The following is a 22582-nucleotide window of genomic DNA, read 5'->3' as shown; positions in this document are numbered from 1 at the left end:
CTGGCATCATTTATTCAACATCGTATTTGTAAGATTCGTTTGTATGTATATATTCTTTGGATAAATTCTTTTCAAATCCTTTGCCCATTTTTTAAGTGGCTTGTTTATGTATATGTTTTAGAGGCAAGGTCTCCCTCTGTCACCCAGGCTGGAGTGCAGTGGTGGGATTATAGTTCACTGCAACCTCAAACTCCTGAACTCAGGCAATCCTCCCACCTCAGCCTCCCAAGTAGCAGGGACTACAGATGTGAGCCACTATGTCTGGCTAATTTTTAAATTTTTTTTGTAGAGACGGGGTCTGAAACTCCTGGTCTCAAGCAGTCCTCCCTCCTCAGCCTCTCAGAGTGCTAGGATTACAGTTGTGAGTCACCACACCTGCCCCTTCTTATTGTTGAGTAAAAGTTCTTTATATTTTCCAGATAGGGGTTCCTTTAAGATATATGGTTTCAAATATTTACTCTCATTTTGTGGATTTTTGTTTTCTTGATAATGTCCTTTGAAGCACTAAAGTTTTAATTTTGATGGACTCTAGGTTATCTATTTTTTATTTTTCTTGCCTGTACTTTTGGTATCATATCTTTAAAAACATTGTCTAATCCAGAGTCAAAATCTATGCATATTTTTTTCTAAGAGTTTTATCATTTTGGCTTTTCCAAGTAGGTCTTTGATACATTTTGTGTTGCTTTTTGTATCCAATTTCATTCTTTTGTATGTGGAAATCCAGTTGTTCCAGTACCATTTGTTGAAAAGGTTGTTCTCTCTCCAACTGGTCACCCAGGTCTTGGCACCCTTGTTGAAAATCAGTTGACCATAAATGTAAGGGTTAATGTTCTATTGATCTGTATATCTGTCCTTGTGCCAATACCAGACAGTAGTTTTGTAGTAAGTTTTGAAATCAGGAAGCACGAGTTATCCGTCTTTGTTGTTCCTTTTCTTTTTTAAAAAAAATTCAAAAATATATTTTTTCAATCTTTTTACATTCTACATATTTTTGTAAGCATCCCCCCAATTCTTTTTCCATAGTAAATCAGACTATAGATGAAGCATTTCAGACCTTTTGTCAATCATGTCAAGTGTGAGGGGAAGTCTTTTGTAAGTCAGCCAAATATTTCAAAATAAAAAGCTTTTCCAAAAGTGAAGGCAGAAGACCCCGCTTTGAAGGCTCTGGTCAGCACAGAAAGGCTTGCAAAGGTGTGTAGGAAAGTCCACCGGTTACAGGTGTAAGGTGACTTTAACCTACGGCGACCAGCTGGCCAGGAGCTGGCCAGGAGCGCCCCAAGGCAGACGAGGACGTGGGGCTTGAGCGCACCGTCTTGCCCCAGATCCCGGCTCAGGAAACGCAGGCTCCGACTGGGATAGATGTGTGCGGGAACCAAGGGCTCCTCCCAGGTCCCTGGAACAGCAGAGTGGCTCCACGGCAGAGTGGCCCCCAGGAAGGATGCTCAGCTGCAGGCGTAGGTCCCTGCTCCCAAGCGCCCTGGCCGGGGAGGGAGGGCGCACCCCGCCCCCTTCGCCCCTGTTGTTCCTTTTCAAGATTGTTTTGGCTGTTGATCTTTTTCAATTCCATATGAATTTTAGGATTAGCCTGTCAAATTCCACAAAAAGGCAGCTGGGTTTGTTTTTTTGTGTTTTTGTTTTGTTTTGTTTTGTTTTTTGAAACGGAGTCTCGCTCTGTCACCCAGGCCGGAGTGCAGTGGTGCAATCTTGGGTGTCGGCTCACTGCAACCTCCGCCTCCTGCGTTCAAGCGATTCTCCTGCCTCAGCCTCCCGAGTAGCTGGGACTACAGGCGCGTGCCACCACGGCCGGCTAATTTTAGTAGAGACGGGGTTTCATCATGTTAGCCAGGATGGTCTCGATCTCCTGACCTCGTGATCCACCCACCTCGGCCTCCCCAAGTGCTGGAATTACAACCGTGAGCCACCGCACCCAGCCAAGATTGTTTTGACTGTTGATCTTTTTCATTTCCGTATGAATTTGCGGATTAGCCTGTCCAATTCCACAAAAAGGCAGCTGGGATTTTAATAGGGATTGTATTGAAAGTGTAGGTAAGTTTGGGAAATGTTGCCATCTTAAAAATATCAAGTCTTCCAATCCATGAACATGGAATATCTTTCAATTTTTTAGGTCTTTTTCATTTATTTCACTGACGTTTTGTAATATTTGGTACACAAGTCTTGTATTTCTCTTGTTAAATTTATTTTCTACATATTTAAATTTTTTGATGCTATTGTAAATGAAATTATTATTTTTTTTTTTTTGGTCTTTTTTTTTTTCTTCCTTTTTGTGGAGAACAGGGTCTCGCTATATTGCCCAGGCAGGTCTCAAACTCCTGGACTCGAACTGTCCTCCCACCTCTGCCTCCCTGACAGCTGGGATTACAAGCGTTTTCTTTTTTTTTTTTTTTTTTTCTTTTTTTTTTTTTTTTTTTTTTTTTGAGACAGAGTTTCACTCTTGTTGCCCAGGCTGCAGTACAATGGCGGCATCTCAGCTCACTGCAACCTCCACCTCCCAGGTTCAAGTGATTCTCCTACCTCAGCCTCCCTAGTAGCTGGGATTACAGGCATGCACCACCACACCCAGCTAATTTTGTTTTTTGTTTGTTTTGCTTTTGTTTTTGAGACAGAGTCTCGCTCTCTCGCCCAGGTTGGAGTGCAGTGGCGCGATCTCGGTTCGCTGCAAGCTCCGCCTCTGGGTTCACGCCGTTCTCCTGCCTCAGTCTCCCAAGTGACTGGGACTAGAGGCGCCCGCCACCACGCCTGGCTTTTTTTTTTCTTTTTTTTTTTTTTTTTTTTTTAGTAGAGACGGGGTTTCACCGTGTTAGGCAGGATGGTCTCGATTTCCTGACCTCACAATCCGCCCGCCTCGGCCTCACAAAGTGCTGGGATTATAGGCGTGAGCCACCGCGCCCGGCATTTTTTTTTTTTAGTAGAGACGGAGTTTCTCCATGTTGGCCAGTGGTCTTGAACTCCCGACCTCAGGTGATCCGCCTGCCTCAGCCTCCCAAAGTGCTGGGATTATAGGCATGAGCCGCTGTGCCAGGCCTGAAATTGTTTTCTTAATTTCATTTTCAGTTTGTTGTTGTTGTTGTTGTTGTTTTCAATAGAGATGAGGTCTCACTATGTTGCCCAGACTGGTCAAACTCCTGAGCTCAAGCAATCCTCCTTCCTCAGTCTCCCACAGTTTACAGGCATGAGCTACAATGCCCAGCCTATTTTTAGTATTTTATAGCTATAGTGGATAGAAATATAATTGATTTGTATATTGACTTGTATCCTGCAAGCTTGCTGAACTAAATTTATTAACTCTAATAGGGGGGTGTGTGTGTGTGTGTTCCTTATGATTTTCTATATACAAGATTGTATCTTCTAATTTGGAAGCCTTTTGTTTTATTTTCTTGCTTAATTGCCATGGTTCAAACCTCCAGTACCATGTTGAATAGAAATGATGGGACTGGACATCCTTGTTTGGTTTTGTTATTAAGGAGGAAGTGTTCAGTCTTTCGCCATTAAATGTAGTATTAGCTTTGGGGTTTTCATCAGATGAAGGAATTTTTTTTTTTTTTTTTTTAGATAGTGTCTCACTTGGTCACCCAGGCTGGAGTGCAGTGACACAATCTTAGCTCTCTACAGCCTCAACCTTCCTCCTGGGCTCAAGCAATTCTCCTGCTTCACCCTCCTGAGTATCTAGGACTACAGGCAAGCACCACCATGCTTAGCTAATTTTTGTATTTTTTGTAAAGATGGTGTTTTGCCCTGTTGCCCAGGCTGGTCTCAAACCCCTGACCTGAGGTGATCCACCCTCCTCGGCCTCCCAAAGTGCTGGGATTACAGACATGTGCCACCAAGCCTGGCTGAGGAGGTTTCTTTTTGTTCTTAAGTGGCTTGGCTTTTCGTTTTTTGGTTTTTTTTTGTAAAATGATGTTGGATTTTGTCAAATGCAATTTCTGCACCTTTTGAAATGATTGTTTTAGTTCTAGTTGTATATCATATTGATTGATTTTTGCATTCTTGGAATAAGTCCCACTTGGTCAAAGTGTATAATCTTTTTGTATATGTTAAATGATATTTAATGTATAATAAATTTAAACCTTTCTTTGCCCCAACAGAAAATGATCCACAGTCTATTTCTCATAAACTGTTCCGGTGACATATTTCTAGAGAAGCACTGGAAGAGTGTTGTGAGCCAGTCTGTCTGTGATTATTTCTTTGAAGCTCAAGAGAAAGCTGCTGATGTTGAAAATGTACCACCTGTCATTTCAACACCTCACCACTACCTCATCAGTATCTACCGGGATAAGCTCTTCTTTGTATCTGTCATACAGACTGAAGTGCCACCTCTCTTTGTAATTGAGTTCCTACATCGAGTTGCTGACACTTTTCAGGTTGGTTATCTATCATACCTTTCTAACTTAGATGACCCAAGTTAGCTGGAGGTGAGACATGATTATATTATTTAATTACCCAGGTTTTGATGTTTACTGTCTGTTTCTCTCTGTTTAAGCATAAATTCATAAACCCTTTTCTATGTGGTGTACAGTTGCACACATGGCTGCTGTATTTACTATTTTTTATATGTATTACAAATTACAGTTGGCTCTCCACATACATGGGTTCTGCATCCGTGAATTCACCAAACCTTACATGGCAAATATTTGAACAAAAAAATTGAACTGAATATGTACAAACTTCTTCTCCTCATTATTAATTAAGCAATGCAGTATAACAAATAGTTACATAGCATTTACATTGTGTTAGATATTACAAGTAATCTAGAGGTGATTTAAAGTATATAGGGCGATGTGTATAAGTGATGTGCAAATACTATGCCATTTTATGTCAGGGACTTGAGAATTGTGAGTTTTGGTATCCACAGGGGATCCTGGAACTAATTCCCCACAACTACCAAGGGATGACTGCATATCATCAGGAAACAATAATGCCCTCCACATACAGTTCTGTCAATGGTCTCAAGATTTTCATTGGTTATGAACTCTTCTGTATTTACATTTTATTATTTTGTCTTGTCTTGCTGAATATACCAAACAATTTAAGCTTATCTATGTGTATGTTGGGATAGTTAATCAGGGTGAATGAAGTTTATAGCTCAAATTCTAATTTAATGTCTCAATACTTTCTAGTATAATGTGTAATAGGAATTAAATTCAGGCTAGAAATATCAAGAAAATACTGAGGAATAATGTTAGGACTATAGAGGGTTTTTTTTGTTTGCTTGTTTTTTTTGTTTGAGACAGAGTCTCACTCTGTCGCCTAGGCTGGAGTGCAGTGGCGTGCTCTTGGCTCACCGCAACCTCCGCCTCCCGGGTTCAAGCAATCCTCCCTCCTCAGCCTCCCAAGTAGCTGGGACCACAGGTGTGCACCATCACACTCAGCTAATTTTTGTATTTTTAGTAGAGACAGGGTTTCACCATGTTGGCCAGGCTGGTCTTGAACTCCTGACCTCAAGTGATCCACCCACCTCAGCCTCCCAAATTGCTGGGATTGCAGGCATAAGCCACTGTGCCCGGCCTATGGAGGGTTTTTTCCCTGGCTCTGTTTTACATATGTTCAGCATCTTAAGCAATGAATAATGCTACTGTAAGTTTGTTCTTCAGAACAAAAAGTATTTAGCAAGCCTTTCTTTGTGCCTTCCATTGTGTGATATTGTGTATTTTGTCAGGACTACTTTGGTGAGTGTTCAGAGGCTGCAATTAAGGATAATGTGGTCATAGTATATGAACTCTTAGAAGAAATGTTAGACAATGGATTTCCACTGGCTACTGAATCTAACATTTTGAAAGAATTAATTAAACCGCCAACAATTCTACGGTCTGTTGTCAACTCTATTACAGGTAAGATGAAAACATACTTTACTGGTAACTGAGCAATTAAAACTTTGTTAACAACTCATTATTGCTCATGATCTGACGTATTATTAAGGTAGTACAATTCAGCCATAATTAAAGTTACTGGTAAAGTTAAAATGGATGTATTGTATATTTATTTTCTCTAGAAAGAGGCTAGACTTTAAGTGATAAAGAACTTTTGGTTATTACTCTTTTTTTTTTCTAAAATACCACAACAATATTATTACCATTATTTAACACTAAATACTAAGACTGAATAAATTGTTCCAGTTAGTCCTAAAGAAGCCAGCATATGAGCCCACTTAGAAGAGAATTTAGTCCATTTATAGACTGGCATTTTAATGTTTAAAATAACATAACTGGTATGCTGCTACTCCACAATTACTAGAGAATAGAAAATTTAAGACTCTTAACCACACAGTACTACAATATCCTCCGAGTCTTTGTTTTTATGCATGCAGAAGATGTATTAAGAAAAAATAGAAAAATAATTTACTCATGAGATCGCATGCATTGTGGGCCTGTACTTATGTTGTAAGCTTCCAGTTGGGTTTAATTCTTGAGTGTAGCTAGAAATTAGGCACACCCAGATGCCAATGTTCTTTCGAAAGCTTTAAAGTCTTTTAGAGAAAGATTCCTGTGAAATGTTATATGCCACTCCAACTCCACTGTCCACCACTGTAAACCCCTCTCCAGTGCCTTCACCTAAAAATAAGGTGAGAGAGGCCTGTAAGAAAAAGATCATTCAGCAGCTCTTTATTCATCCTCTGTGTAAGGGTGAATGTTGAGAGAAATTCAAAGAAAGATAAGATGGCATGTCTGTGCTCCTAAAACTTATACTCTGAATGGGACGTTGGAAAAAAAATTAAAATAAGTAAATAACTGTATAAGACTTTAAAAAGCAATTCCATACTTCACAGATAATGTAGTAGCATTGGAAAATACACATGATATAATGTTAAATTGAAAAGTCAGCACAAAACTGAAAAAATTATTCTTATATGTAAATATTCACTCAGACCAAAAAGTTCTAAATATTTACAATGATTATACCCAGCTAAAGAAATACAGATTATCTTTATTTTTGCTTTATACTTTTTAGTTTTCCAAAATAAACATGTATTTTATAGTCAGAGAAAAGTTACTAAAATATAGAATGCAAAACATAACAGATTCATAAGGCAGTATATTACAAAGTTCAAGAGAATGGTTCCATTAATGAAGTATTCCCTCCTGAACTGTGGTGGGCGGCCACCTTGGAGAATCAGTAGAATTCAGGAAGTGAGGGAGGAGTAAGAGCATTCTCCATAGGTGGAACTGTATGAGAAAAAAACACACATGAAAGAGAAAAACCTAAAGTTTTATTAATGCAGAAGCAGAACTGTTTTTCAGTTGAGAAGTTAGAGATCAGATTAAAAAGTAGAGAAAGTCCTTCAAAGCTAGGCTAAATATTTAGCTTTTATCATAAAGTCAGTGATCAACCATTGAAGGTTTTTGAGCAGGAAGATAACATGATTGTAGGTTGCAGGTAGGAACACCAATCATAAGTAGACTGCAAAATTATAGATACAGTATGATTGCGACTGTATTTTAAAGTGCAATTAAAAACCAAAAATTATCACAAAAGAAAAAAATGCAACCTTCTGGTGGTTGAAATGTTTAAAGAAATATACCAAAATGTTAATATTATATTAAAACGTTAATACCATAATATTAACAAAAATGTTAATGGTAGATGTATTTTGTTAGTAAGAAGTCTAGTGTTTTTCTTTAAACCACCTTTCTGAACTCCACCTTTTTGTTGTTGTTTTTAAGTATGTAGTACTTTCGAATTGGAAATATAAATTAACCAAAATGTTAAGTAAGTCACCGCTCAAAGATAGGTGTTTTGGACAACCACACTTATTTTTAGACATGTGTCAGTTTACCAGGAAATTAGCTGGATACCGAACACTAGCTATATTGCAGCCATATGGGTATGTCAACCTTAAAATAGGAAAAGCCCAGATTCCATTTACTCCACTGAGGCCTGCTTGGCAGCATCTCGTGTAAATTAAAGTTGAATACTGAAGAGCCTAGTTATAACTCTGTATTCTCAGTGGAGACATTTTATTGGCAGAAGATTTTGAAACAACCAGCCTCTTTTTTCATCAGTGGCAGAGAATCTGTTTTTGAGCCACTGGAATTAGATTAGGTTACTGTTAACACACAGGAAGCAAAAGATAAGTAAATAAATTTAACCTGGTTTGGCAGGTAAACAGAGGGCCACATGGCCTATTTTTCTCTTCTAGAAATTTGATCATGTTGGTATGGAAATGTCTGACAATTCTAGAGACCATCCACAAGTTCATTAAGAAAAATCCAAACATTAAAGAAGCAGCTTTCTTTTTCCCAGTAATACATTTTCTCATGACTGTTTTACACATCAACTTTGCCTTCTTTTTGGGTTTCTAGGCAGTAGTAATGTTGGGGACACACTCCCCACTGGGCAGCTGTCCAACATACCATGGCGTCGGGCAGGGGTAAAGTACACAAACAATGAAGCCTATTTTGATGTCGTTGAAGAAATAGATGCAATTATAGATAAATCAGGTAATTGTGTGCATGTCATCTTATTTGGGGAAAAACAATTCATCTGACACAGATGAATAGAAAACTGAAGTCCTGGCCAGGCACAGTGGCTCACGCCTGTAATCCCAGCACTTTGGGAGGCCAAGACAGGTGGAACACGAGGTCAGAGTTTGAGACCAGCCTAGCCAACATGGTGAAACTCTGTCTTTACTAAAGATACGAAAAATTAGCCAGGTGTGGTGGCACACACCTGTAATCCCAGCGACTCAGGAGGCTGAGGCAGAATTGCTTGAACCTGGAGGGCAGAGATTGCAATGAGACAAGATTACACCATTGCACTCCAGCCTGGCTGTGTCTCAACAAAAAAAAGAAGAAAGAAAAGAAAATTGAAGTCCTTTGGCAGTATGGTTTTAGTAGAAAGGCATTCATTATCTGATGATTTTTAAATCTGTTTGTTAGTTTGTTTGTTTATTTATTTATTTGAGATGGGATCTCACTGTTGCCCAGGCTGGAGTGCAGTGACATGATCTCGGCTCACTGGAACCTTCACCTCCTGGGTTCAAGTGATCCTGCTGCCTCAGCTTCCCAAGTAGCTGGGATTACAGGCATGAGCCACCATACCTGGCTAATTTTTTTTTTTCAGAAGCAATTTCGCTCCCATTGCCCAGGCTGGAGTGCAATGGTGCGGTCTTGGCTCACCACAACCTCTGCCTCCCAGATTCAAGCGATTCTTCTGCCTCAGCCTCCCATATACCTGGGATTACAGGCATACACCACCACGCCCAGCTAATATTGTGTTTTTAGTAGAGATAGCATTTCTCCATGTTGGTCAGGGCTGGTCTCGAACTCCTGACCTCAGGTGATCCGCCTGTTTCAGTCTCCCAAAGTGCTAGAATTACAAGCGTGAGTCATTGCTCCTGGCCCTGGCTCATTTTTTTGTATTTTTAGTAGAGACGCAGTTTCACAATGTTGGCCAGGCTGGTCTCGAGCTCCAGACCTCAAGTGATCCACGTGCCTTGGCCTCCCAAAGTGCTGGGATTACAGGCGTGAGCCACTGCACCTGGCCCATAAATCTGTTTATTTTGCCTATAGGTTACATATAATTTTCATAACCACTAGTTGAGGTCTGCCAAACATGTAAATCAGAACTGATAATGCCTTACTTTAAGCTAATTATTACCCTATGTAACTCTACCTCTTGCTATGTATTCCTTCTAACATTTATTGAAAATCTACCATATACCATGCTTTTGCTACTACATTATGTGCAGTACTTCTGATAAAAGCCCCTATCTTTTCACTTTCTTTCTTTTTTTTTAAATACAGGGTCTTGCTCTTTTGCCCAGACTAGAGTGTACTGGTGCAGTCCCTACTTACTGCAGCCTTGACCTCCAGCTCATACGATCCTCCTACCTCAGACTCCTGAGTAGCCTATAGTCCCAGCCAATCAGGAGGTACACACCACATGCCACCATGCCTGGCTAGCTTTTATTTTTATTTTTTATACAGACAGAGTCTCACCATGTTGCCCAGGCTGGTCTTGAACTCCTGGGCTTGAGCAGTTTACCTACCTCAGCCTCCCAAAGTGCTGAGATTACAGGCATCAGCCACCACACCCAATCTAATTATCTTTTTAACCAGACAAAACAATGGTACTCCATAAGAATCATAAAATTTTATTATTAAAAATAGCGGCCGGACATGGTGGATCACTCCTGTAGTTCCAGCGCTTTGGGAGGCCATGGCAGGCAGATCACTTGAGGTCAGGAGTTCAAGACCAGCCTGGCCAACATGGTAAAACCTCGTCTCTACTATAAATACTAAAATTAACTGGGCATGGTGGCAGGCGCCTGTAATCCCAGCTACTCGGGAGGCCAAGGCAGGAGAATTGCTTGACCCCAGGAGGCAGAGGTTGCAGTGAGCCAAGACTGCACCACTGCACTCCAGCCTGGGTGACAGAGCGAGACTCCATCTCAAAAAAAAAAAAAAATTAGTCCTTCCCTTACATGTATTTTATACATAAGGAAAGCCCAGAAGGGTTAAGTGAACTGTTCCAAGTCACACAACTTGTTAACATGTAGTGATGGTTTATTGTGAATTATAGTCAATATCTTCTCTTCCATGAGTGCCCTTTTCATTATAACATTCCATCTTATAGAATAACAGATTTTTGCCAGGCACGGTGGCTCTCACCTGTAATCCCAGCACTTTGGGAGGCCTAGACAGTAAAATCACTTGAGCCCAGGAGTTGAAGACCAGCCTAGGCAACATAGTGAGACTCCATATCTATCAAAAATTTAAAAGATTAGCTAGGCATGGGTTCCTTAATCCCACCTATTCAGGAGGCTGAGGCAGGAGAATTGCTCGAGCCCAGGAGTTCAATGCTGTAGTGAGCTATGTTCACACCACTGTACTCCAGCCTGGATGGCAGAGGGAGACCCTGTCTCTAAAAGAAAGAGAGATCTTTCTATTATGGATCCTAGTTCTTAAAAGTTGACTTAGTCCATTTCATAATACCCTTGCCTCATTTTAAAATTCTATTGAAAATGTTTTTGGTTTGTTTTATTTTGTTTTTGAGACAGAGTCTCACATTGTCGCCCAGGCTGTAGTACAGTGTTGCGGTCTCGGCTCACTGCAACCTCCGCCTTCTGGGTTCAAGCAATTCTCCTGCCTCAGCCTCTCGAGTAGCTGGGATTACAAGCACACACCACCACGCCTGGCTAATTTTTTGTATTTTTAGTAGAGATGGGGTTTCGCCATGTTACGCAGGCTGGTCCCAAACTCCTGAGCTCAGATAATCTACCCACTTCGGCTTCCCTACACGCTGGGATTACAAGCATGAGCCACTGTGCCTGGCCTCATATATTTTAAACTCATATCCAGTCATCTTACAGGGTTGGCTCCATAAAGGAGACAGTTTAATTTTCCTTAGAATTAGCATATTCTGGCTGGGTATGGTAGTTCACACCTGTAATCCCAGCACTTTGGGAGGCTGAGGTAGGCAGATTGCTTGAGCCCAGGAGTTCGAGACCAGCCTGGGCAATGTAACAAGACCCTGTCTCTACAAAAAAATACAAAAATTAGCCGGACATGGAGGTGCATGCCTGTAGTACCAGCTGCTTGGGAGGCTGAGGTGGGAGGATTGCTTGAGCCCAGGAGGTTGAGGCTGCAGTGAGCTGTCATAGCACTACTACACTCCAACCTGGGTGACAGAGAAAGACCCTGTCTCAAAAAAAAAAAAAAAAATTATATTCTACAGTGGCATACCTGTAGTCCCAGTTACTCTGGGGGCCAGCTGGGACTAGCTAGTAAGACCTCATCTCTTAAAAAAAAAAGAAAAATTATCATATTCCAACCAGAGTTAGGTATGGACCTTGTCCCCTGACCTGTTAATAGAGATGTAAAGCTTCAGTAAGTCTGACACCCAGAAGGTATCTCCATTATTCTAAATATAGTGATTGTTGGGCTAGGTGTCATGGCACGCGCCTATATTCCCAGCTATTCGGGAGGCTAGGGCGGGAGGATTACTTGAGCCCAGGAGTGAGGCTGCAGTGAGCTGTGATCGTGCCACTGCACTCCAACCTTGGCAACAGAGCAAGACTCTGTCTCTAAAAACAATAAATAAATAAAAATAAAAAGTGATAGCTCTAGTTAAGACTCATATTCCGTTGATGTTATCTTCCTTTTTCTTTCTTTCTTCAGGATCTACAGTCTTTGCCGAAATTCAGGGGGTCATTGATGCTTGCATTAAACTATCTGGAATGCCCGATCTCTCCCTTTCTTTCATGGTAAGTTTTATTCTCCTGTTTTATAGCCCCTTGAATGCCTAATACATGTGAAGTACTAAATGAAATGATAAATATTGAGATAAGTTTGCATCTTAGATTGCAAAGGATTGTCTCAGAAATATTCCTAGCAGAGTTTCCTAAGACAGTCACTTACATGATGAGCGTGGTCTTTATGGAAAGGCTAAGGGAGATCTTTGCCTGAGTGTGCTAGAAAGGGCTTAAAATTGGCTGGCTGGCTTCTGCAAATATCCAGTATCATTTTTACTGAGTAATTATTTGCTTTGCTGATATGAAAGGACATTGGTCTTTTGTATCATTTTAGAGTCAGCATGACATACTGCTAGGAACAATTAAGAGAACTGACTTCTGGTGTTGTCACCAGTTTGTTCTGACCTTAAGTCCTCTGAACCTCAGTTTTTTAATCTGTTAAAGGGAAATAATACTACTTGCCTTTTCTCCTTTATGGTTATTGAAATTCAATAAAATAATGTACATAAAATATTTACAAACTTTAAAGCATTGTGAAACTATAAGGTTGTGTAGATGTGGTCATAAACTCTTCCATGACTGCTTTATCTTCAGGGAACATATTGATTTGTCAAGGTATCTAAGTACAGTTCCCATATTCATTATGCTCTATGAACACGGCTGTCTTCTGTTTTCTTGACAGAACCCTAGGCTTCTGGATGACGTCAGCTTCCACCCCTGCATCCGGTTCAAGCGTTGGGAATCTGAAAGAGTTTTGTCATTTATTCCTCCAGATGGAAATTTCCGACTCATATCATACCGTGTCAGCTCACAAAAGTATGTTGATGCATCAGCCAGAATCTGCCATCATACATATCAAGCAGAACTCACCTTTCCCTGTTCCTTTATGACAGTTGAGTACTTGAGGTCGTCATTGCTCACTTTAACCATAGCTCACCAGGAGACCCAGTGAGAACTGGTGAAAATACGCACCTAAAATATCAGTATACTTTGAATGTATGAGTGTAGAGTGGTACTAAGTGAGACTAGAGTAAAACCTATAGCCAAGGGTAAGCAAACCATGCATAACCTGGGCAAAAGGTTATGGTACTGGTTCTTTGCAAGGTTACACATTGTCAAGTTATGGTGCTGGTTCTTTGCTCAGGTTATGCATGGTCCATTTTGCTCTGCTTCTGACAGCTGAGTACTTTGCAAGCAGAGCAAAATGGACTGTGCATAACCTGGTTAAACCATGAACCACTGCCATAATCTTACCATAGTCTGTAGACTTTGTGGCTAACAAGGAGACAGACCTACCTGTAGTTCGTGAGGACATTCCCAAACTTACCTGCTTCAAGTCAGTCTTCTCTGCTTTGAGGTTTTAAGGAACTGTTTAGCATTGAGAGCCGGGTGCAGTGGTTCACTCCTGTAATCCCAACACTTTGGGAGGCCAGTGTGGGCAGATCACTTGAGGTCAGGAGTTCTAGACCAGTCTGGTCAACGTGGTAAAACCTTGTCTCTACTAAAAATACAAAATTAGCCAGGCGTGATAGCGTGTGCCTATAATCTCAACTACTTGGGAGGCTGAGGCATGAGAATCACTTGAACCTGGAAGGCAGAGGTTGCAATGACAGATCATGCCACTGCACTCCAGCCTGGCCAAGAGGGTGAAATTGCGTCTCAAAAAAATAAAAAAAAATTTAGCATTGGGGATCGTAGTTTTATAGCTAGTTTGTTTCTTGAAAATACCAGAAGTTATTTGAGTAACATTATGACAGGACTCAAAAGCAGACAAATTATTTCTTGGCTCTTTTTTTCTTTGTACCGGAGTTCGGCTCTTGTTGCTCAGACTGGAGTGCAATGGTGAAATTTTGGCTTACCTCAACCTCCACCTCCAGGGTTCAAGTGATTCTCTGCCTCAGCCTCCCAAGTAGCTGGGATTACATGCATGTACCACCACGCCCGGCTAATTTTGTGTTTTTAGTAGAGACAGGGTTTCTCCATGTTGGTCAGGCTGGTCTCGAACTCCCGACCTTGGGTGATCCGCCCACCTCAGCCTCCCAAAGTACTGGGATTACAGGCGTGAGCCACCGCACCCAGCCTGTTTCTTGACTCATCGCATAGGAACTGTTTTCATTTATATAAAACATATTTTACATTATTTTTCAGTGGGATCATAATTCATTTTTTTAAACTAGGGCCATTTGCCCCAATTGTTTTTTGTTTGTTTGTTTGTTTTATGTTTTTTTGGTTTTTTTGTTTGTTTGTTTTGAGACAGAGTTTCACTATTGTCGCCCAGGCTGGAGCGCAATTCTGTGATCTTGGCTTATGGCAACCTCTACCTCCTGGGTTCAAGTGATTCTTCTGCCTCAGCCTCCCAAGTAGCTGGGATTACAGGCGCCTGCCACCGCGCCCAGCTAATTTTTGTTTCTTGTTACTTTTTTTAGTAGAGAGGGGGTTTCACCATGTTGGCCAGGCTGATCTCAAACTCCTGACCTCCAGTGATCTGCCTGCCTTGGCCTCCCAAAGTGCCGGGATTACAGGCATGAGCCACTGCACCCAGCCACCCCAATTGTTTATACTGTTATTAAACTTCAGATTTCTGCCTTGATTTGTATACAGTTCCCAGCACAGTGGTACCAGAACATTATGCTATATTCAGCTCCCCCTTGTGTAGATGCTGAATCTGCAGTTCTGGAGGTACCGCCATCTTGGTATCCTTGGAGGATTGGTTGCAAAAATCAGCAGATGCTCAAGTCCCTTATATAAAATGGTGTAGTATTTGCATATAACCTATGCACACCCTCCTGGGTACTTTAAATCATCTCCAAGTTACTTGTGATAGTACACTGTAAACACTGTGTAAATAACTGTTATACCAGGTTGACTTTTTATTTTTATTATATTTTGTAGTTGTATTGTTATTTTTTACTTTTTTTTTTTTTTTTTTTGAGATGGAATCTCGCTCCGTTGCCCAGGCTGGAGTGCAGAGGCGCAATCTCAGCTCACTGCAATCTCCACTTCCCAGGTTCAAGTGATTCTCCTGCCTCAGCCTTCTGAGTAGCTGGGACTACAGGCACAAGCCACCACACCCAGCTAATTTTTGTATTTTTAGTAGAGACGAGGTTTCACCATGTTGGCCAGGCTGGTCTTGAACTCCTCGCCTCGGCCTCCCAAAGTACTGGGATTACAAGTGTGAGCCACCACACCCAGCCTCAGCTAATTTTTGTATTTTTGTAGAGATGAGGTTTCACTATGTTGGCCAGGCTGGTCTCAAACTCCTGACCTCAGGTGATCCCCTCCCACCGCCGGTCTCGGCCTCCCAAAGTGCCGGGATTACAGGCATGAGCCACCACGCTTGGCCGATAGTGTTAAATAATATTTTCAATCCTCAACTGGTCAAATTCAAGGATGCATAACTGTGGCTACAGAGAGCCAACTCTGTAGCACCTTATTGTGGAGTTAAAGGTACGGTAGGATACTCTGGACAGAGGTTTTCAGGATACCTCTGATGCTGTCCCCACACCATTAATTGTGTTTATGCTTTTGTATCTTTCTCTGTTTCTCTTTTTAGTCTAGTGGCAATACCAGTGTATGTGAAACATAGTATCAGCTTTAAAGAGAACAGTTCTTGTGGCAGATTTGATATAACAATTGGACCAAAGCAGAATATGGGGAAAACTATTGAAGGAATTACAGTGACAGTTCACATGCCAAAAGTTGTGCTGAACATGAACCTGACAACCACACAAGGCAGTTATACATTTGATCCAGTCACCAAGGTACAGCCACTTCAAATCAAGAGTGAGCAAGTGTTTCTGCAATCTATTTTGTGATTTGTGGGGAGGAATGGAGGGAAAGGTTTAGCACCTTGTTTAAAACTAAAGTTCGTATCAAAACCTAGAGAGCATACTGTGCTGTGCTTCTGCCACTGGCTGCCGAAGGAATCCTGCAGCTGCTACTGAGCAGATGAACAGAAAAGTGTGTCATTCTGTCCTTTTTCAGAATGTGCCTTCACTCATCCATTATTAATCCAGAGCCTCACTCTGCTATCTAATAAGAAAGAAGTAAAAGCTTTTTTAAAAAGAGAAAACATTATGTAGAAGAAGATATTATGGTGGTATATGAATTATTAAGTTTTCTATATAAATTGATCATTAAGACCTTTTTCTTCCTTTTTAATTTAAAAGCATCATTTCATACTCTTTCACAGGGCTAGGAAAGCTGCTTCCTCACCCTACTTAAATTTTCCTGTAGCAGAGGGTTTTCAGAGAAACTGTAGCAGATGATTTTCTCTCAGCTTCCTGATTAGCTAGTAAATATGATTGTTTTCAATAGCAGAGTCATTGAGCTACCTGATAAATGAAAAGACGTTTTTTGAATAACATCATAGGATGTTAAAGATTATTTAATGCAGTTGTAAGGATTCAAAGAACCTCCTGGAGACCACACAGGGCTGAGAAAGGGAGTTTCAGATTCCTGGCCCTTTACCACAGCTTCAACTATGACAGCTTTGCTTTCTTTCTCATCTGCTGCTGAGCCTCCACACCTAAGATTTCATTTGAACAATGGGTTTCACAGCTAAAAGTTTTAAAAACACCATCTTAAGTCAATCTAATTATTTTACAGAAAAATAAACAGAGGCCATGCACAGTGGCTTATTATGCCTGTAATCCCAGCACTTTGGGAGGCCGAGGCGGGCAGATCACCTGAGGTCAGGAGTTCGAGACCAGCCTGACCAACATGGAGAAAGCCCATCTCTACTAAAGCTACAAAATTAGCTGGGCATGGTGGCGCATGCCTGTATCCCAGCTGCTTGGGATGCTGAGGCAGGAATATCGCTTGAACCCGAGAGGCGGAGGTTGTGGTGAGCCAAGATTGCGCCATTGCACTCCATCCTGGGCAACAAGAGCGAAACTCTGTCTCAAAAAAAAAAAGAAACAGGCCCAGAGAAAAGTAGTGAAGATGGTATGATGGAGAACATTTGAAATCAGAGAGCCTTAGGTTCAAATCCCAGCCTTACCTCTGACTAGCTATGTGACCTTGAGCAAGTCATTTGATCTCTGAGCCTTAATTTCCTCATTTGTAAATAGAAGACAAAAGCTACTTCACAGCCCTCAATGAGATAACATATGAATAGTGCTAAGCACGGTGCTAATACAAAAGAAAATGCTCAACAAATGTAGATTCTCTGTCCTTACTCCCCATTCAAAGTCACAGAGCTAATCAGAGGTAAACTCACTGTAGATCCCAGATCTCTTGTTTTCAAGAGACTGCACTTCATTTTTACAGAAGTTTATGATACAGAAGTTTATGATGTCTTTGAACCTTGTTTTTGAGGGTTTGTCTTTAATAAATGGTTCTATTTGTTTTTCATTCTTTGTCTTTTTAAGGTACTAACATGGGATGTGGGAAAAATTACTCCACAAAAGCTCCCAAGTCTTAAAGGACTGGTAAATTTACAGTCTGGAGCCCCCAAACCAGAAGAGAATCCGAGCCTCAATATACAGTTTAAGATCCAGCAGCTTGCTATTTCAGGTAAGGGTAAGGTTGACTTGTAGTTAAGGGTAATTGAGTTTTGCAAGCTCAATTATTAGACACTTAGAAGAGTAACAAAAGTTTCCCTCTCTAGAAAGAGCAGTAGCCCTTTGGCCGGGCGCGGTGGCTCACGCCTGTAATCCTAGCACTTTGGGAGGCCAAGGCGGGAGGATCACGAGGTCAGGAGATCAAGACCATCCTGGTCAACACCGTGAAACCCCGTCTCTACTAAAACTACAAAAAAATTAGCCAGGCGTGGTGGTGGGCGCCTGTAGTCCCAGCTACTCGGGAGGCTGAGGCAGGAGAATGGCATGTACCCAGGAGGCGGAGCTTGCAGTGAGCCGAGATTGCACCACTGCACTCCAGCCTGGGCAACAGAGCGAGACTCCGTCTCAGAAAAAAAAAAAAAGAAAGAGCAGTAGCCCATTTGCCTTTTACACTGTGCTTGGTGGGGCCATCTCCCAGGCATCAACCAAATGATTTTGGAGAACACCTTATTTCAAACAGCTTCCCCTCACCTCTGCCCTCATTCAAGCACCAAAAAGGGAGTTATTCATATTTATAGAAAGTAGAATTATACTTCACAGACATTCCCTGCGTGTGTGGGAATCTTAACCAAAACCATACCATCAAAGTGCAATAATTTGTAAATGATAGAAGAGACATTTCTTCCAAATGGTGGAAGGGACACTGGTTAATGTCAGATTTACCATATAGTGCTCATTGCTAACATATTGGTTGGGATGATGATAATTTATTCTTTTTCATTCTTTTTGACACAGGCTTAAAAGTGAACCGTTTGGACATGTATGGGGAGAAATATAAGCCATTTAAAGGAGTCAAATACGTCACGAAAGCTGGAAAGTTCCAAGTGAGGACATGAGAAGAGGCCAAAATTTCTCAAGACCAGTTTGTTTTGCAAGTGTCATTATGATGTATTACTATTAGGTACCAAGTGGGTGGGAATAGATATTCTAGTTAAAGCATTTGTGTCTAGCTACACACCGCTAACAAAGTTGCTTAGTTATCAATGTAGGATTCTTAAGGAGCTTTAAGCTAAGGAAACCTTTTAGTGACTTAGCTTATTTTGTATCTTTTCACTTAGGAAGATGTTGGAGGTGATTTTTCTTCCATAGGAGAATACCATCTGACGGCTGCACATTGTAACAGTAAAGGCAGAAAGCTATAGTGATAACCTCTCTCCTAAAAGGAGTTAGCTGGTCTCATCCAGCAGAAGCTATCTTAAATCTGTGATGTGTCAGGTGCAGCCAAATATCACACGTGATCTTAGCCATCCCAAACCAGTATCTGTCCCAAGAGAGGAAATTCCCCCCACCCCCAGAAGTTTACAGAAAACTGCCTCTTCAAGTGTTTGCCTTATTCAGCTTTTCACTTGTGCCATTAAGCAAGCACTGTAGCAAAAGCCACTTCCACATGGCCCTGGCAGGGAGCACTGCTGCTCCATGCTCCATTCTCTCTGTACTTGGTATTGTATTTTTTATAAATAAGATTTTTATGTAAAGCTTATTTGATTTACAGGGACCTTGCTGCAGTAAATACCATCTCAATTTTGTGCCACTGGTTCAGCTGTTAGCACAGTAAAAAAATCATTTGTATCACAGGGGCAAATGCTTTATTAAGGTAGTAAAAGGGAACATTACTTCTGCTTTCAGGAAGTTACTGCAAGCACAAGCATTTGTGCTTTTAAGCAAATTAAAGTAGTAAAAGAAAAACTTAAGTGAAACCTTTGCCATCTTAATGTTTTATAATATAAAGCTTACCCAACACCAGTTAAGCCATGGTTAACCTAAATGTCTCATGCCCCAGTTCAGCAAAAGGAGGAAAATGTGCCTGCCTCGCTGTCATCAGTCTTTCTAAATCTTTTACCTTTTTTGTTGTTGTTCTTAAGGGGTTGAATTTGCCTGCATTCCTTGTCTTTAGGGGAAATTCCCTTTTCATATTGTGTGCTTCCCAAAGCTATAGTCATAGATTTCTTCCAGAAACTATTGTCATAATTGTCACTGGAGTGCTTAAATATACTTACTATACTGACAAAATACATGGAAGTGAGTTATAATGAGGCAGAAACAAAATCCTCGGCAACATTGATGATACTGTACTGATCACCATGGTTTTGGAAAGTCAGTCAACAGTTGTATTATTGCACTCAACTTCATTGTGTCATTTTATGTAACTTCTTCATCTTGGTGGTCCTTGCCCAGTTATTTTTTGCCTCATTAGACATCAAGAAATGGAGAAAGACTGAAAGTTAAGATATTCTTCATGTTTCCTTCTTATTTATGCTATTTTCTTCTCTTTATAGCTCCATTCTTCTTTCAGTCTTCTCAGCTTATAACCGTCTTTTCCTTATGCTAAGGATAGCCCTTACATTCATGCCATCTGTGCTGTCAAGGGCTGCTGGTTGGTGCTGGTACAAGGAGCCCACGGAGCAGCTTTCTTACCTTTGTCTGCCCTGTCTTTCATGGCATAAGAAAGGCAACGTTTTGCAGCTTCCATATTTCTGAAGAAACTAATCTCAGATTGGCAGTTATTTTACAGAACTGCCAAATAGTCAAAATGTTGCCAAATGTTTATTCCTTTTGCCTAAGTTAAGCTACCCAGTTCAGTTGCTTTTTATTTTTAATGTCTTGACTCTTCAGAGTTTGTACCTCAAAAGAACAATCAGAACATTTGCTTCGCTTTCTGCTGAATCCCTAATCTCAACAGTCTATACCTGGACTGTCCAATTCTCCTCCTGTGCTATCTTCTTTTCTATCCAAGTAGAATGTATGCCAGGAGCTCCTTCCTTCCAGCAGTTTCTACTAAAATGTCCAAATAGAACGTTTTCTTTTACAATCAAATTACTGTATTTATAAATTTGCTAGAATCCCGTAAATCATTTCGGTAGCTCTGGCTATGCTATCAATAAAAAGATGAAAGCAACAAGTTGATTTTTTTTTTAGGTCTACTATTGATTGAACATTCTCCAATGGGCAAGGCTCATTGTCAAAGCAGGATGAACATGATCAGATTTTCTTCTGCATCATCACACAAGCTGTGAGTGTTGCTGCAAAGCACTTCTCAGTACTCCTTCCCTAACCTCGTTATGTTAATAGCCATTCATACTTGGCTTAAGCATCACCATTCTGGCCACAGTCTGAGAGATTAGTGATCAAAGCTCCCTTCTCTATCACTACTACCACCTACTGATAACAAAGATTCCTGAATACTTAGTGGTAGTAAAATATTTTTCAAGCAGAGTTACAGCTAATCCTGGATCCCTTAGTTCTAAATTCATAAGGAAGCATATCAAGAACAAATGAAGTAGATGATTATTTCCAGTGTGTGGGAGTCACATTATTTTATCCAAAGGGAGTTCCTGTGATAGGTTCATTTCTTAAGTGGTGCTACAGTAGAAAATCAGGAACAAATACAGAACAAGATCAAGAAAATGCTGATCTTGTCCTAAGCAGCAAGTGATTTGAGAAAATGATTATACTGCAGCAGGAAGGCAGCACCAGTGAACATATGGTAAATGGCAAAAACAAGACAGTTCTGCTAATTCAGTAGTAGCCTTGAACTTTCCTTTAACTCAAACAGGCTGGAATCTGTCTTTATATTTGGCAACTTTCCAAGATAAAGCAGTGATAATAGCAGTTGGCAACACTAAATATCAATATCATCACCCTTTAATGACATGTTACCCCTTTCAGATCTAGAAAATCAGGCAAAAACAGTGATGTCCCAACTCTACTCTAAAAACCTGCTCCTACTATTTTAGTCAGTGTTTCTTTAAGGAAGAAGAGGACTATGTCCCCCAAAGCTATCTCTGCCTTATGGCCCATATAAGGGCTTTTTCCTGGTGGATCCCTGAAAACCCTATTTATACTAGGCTTTGGAATATGAAAAACAGACCTGTGTGGCCGGGCGTGGTGGATCACACCTGTAATCCCAGCACTTTGGGAGGTCAAGGTGGGTGGATCACTTGAGGTCAGGAGTTCAAGACCAGCCTGGCCAACATGGTGAAACCCCATCTCTACTAATAATACAAAAATTAGCCAGGCATGGTGGTGCACGCCTGTAATCCCAGCTACATGGGAGGCTGAAGCAGGAGAACTGCTTGAACCCAGGAGGCAGAGGTTGCAGTGAGCCAAGATTGCACCACTGCACTGCAGCCTGGGCAACAGAGCAAGACTCTGTCTTGCAGTGGGGGAAGGACCTGTGGTACTCCTACAAACTTAACAACTTTAGCTTTTCAGGGAACAGTGATGGTCTCCACAGATAGCTAGAATCTTCTAAGGTGAAAACAAACTGTTTCATCCAGCTGCTTTCTGCCTACTGTTAACCTTTGCCACTTCCATTCCTTTAAGTGTGTAATCCCCATAGTTGTCTTGTATCACACACATCCTTGTTAAGTAAATATACCACCGTTGATTTCTTCTTCCAGTACAACATTGGATTAAATAAAAATCTTTAGTTTCCAGATCTTGAGGATTAGTTTCATTGGCTCTTCATCAAAACAAAGGAGAAACCTGACCTAAAAGTTCTTGCTAAAATAACATACCCATCATTGAAAGCATTATTTATACAAATGCATTTTATTGTTTTAAACAGAACAAAAGAAGAGGCAGAAAATATTTGCATATAACAAATCCTAGCTTATAAATGTAGTTTTTTAGCGGTGATTCTCTAATCATTCAGGGATTTTTTTTTTTTTTTTTTTTAATTTGCTGCACTGTGTCTTGAGCACTGATATTGGATTTTATTGTTTTAAACAGAACAAAAGAAGAGGCAGAAAATATTTGCATATAACAAATCCTAGCTTATAAATGTAGTTTTTTAGCGGTGATTCTC

The 22582-nt window shown here is 40.8% G+C and overlaps 1 protein-coding gene across 4 annotated transcripts in view; it reads left to right on the top strand.

Annotated features, from left to right (window-relative positions):
• AP3M1 (adaptor-related protein complex 3, mu 1 subunit) overlaps window positions 1–20674 on the top strand; it is a 30137-nt gene extending 9463 nt beyond the window's left edge. For 2 of the 4 annotated variants that reach the window (XM_011991166.1, XM_011991167.1), the window contains 8 exons: window positions 4107–4382; window positions 5678–5849; window positions 8319–8456; window positions 12138–12223; window positions 12894–13027; window positions 15765–15972; window positions 17584–17728; window positions 18511–20674. In XM_011991166.1, coding sequence (XP_011846556.1) covers window positions 4110–4382; window positions 5678–5849; window positions 8319–8456; window positions 12138–12223; window positions 12894–13027; window positions 15765–15972; window positions 17584–17728; window positions 18511–18611 — 1257 coding nt within the window. In that variant the 5' untranslated portion in view covers window positions 4107–4109 and the 3' untranslated portion in view covers window positions 18612–20674. Of the gene's footprint in view, window positions 1–3570; window positions 3697–4106; window positions 4383–5677; window positions 5850–8318; window positions 8457–12137; window positions 12224–12893; window positions 13028–15764; window positions 15973–17583; window positions 17729–18510 lie in introns of all 4 variants that reach the window. The other 2 variants (XM_011991165.1, XM_011991168.1) reach the window with 2 other exon arrangements.
• Window positions 20675–22582: the final 1908 nt, after the last annotated feature.

The sequence above is a fragment of the Mandrillus leucophaeus genome, unplaced genomic scaffold, assembly GCF_000951045.1.
Source record: "Mandrillus leucophaeus isolate KB7577 unplaced genomic scaffold, Mleu.le_1.0 Scaffold39, whole genome shotgun sequence".
Lineage (NCBI taxonomy): Eukaryota > Metazoa > Chordata > Mammalia > Primates > Cercopithecidae > Mandrillus > Mandrillus leucophaeus.
This window is presented reverse-complemented; position numbering and strand designations above follow the sequence as displayed.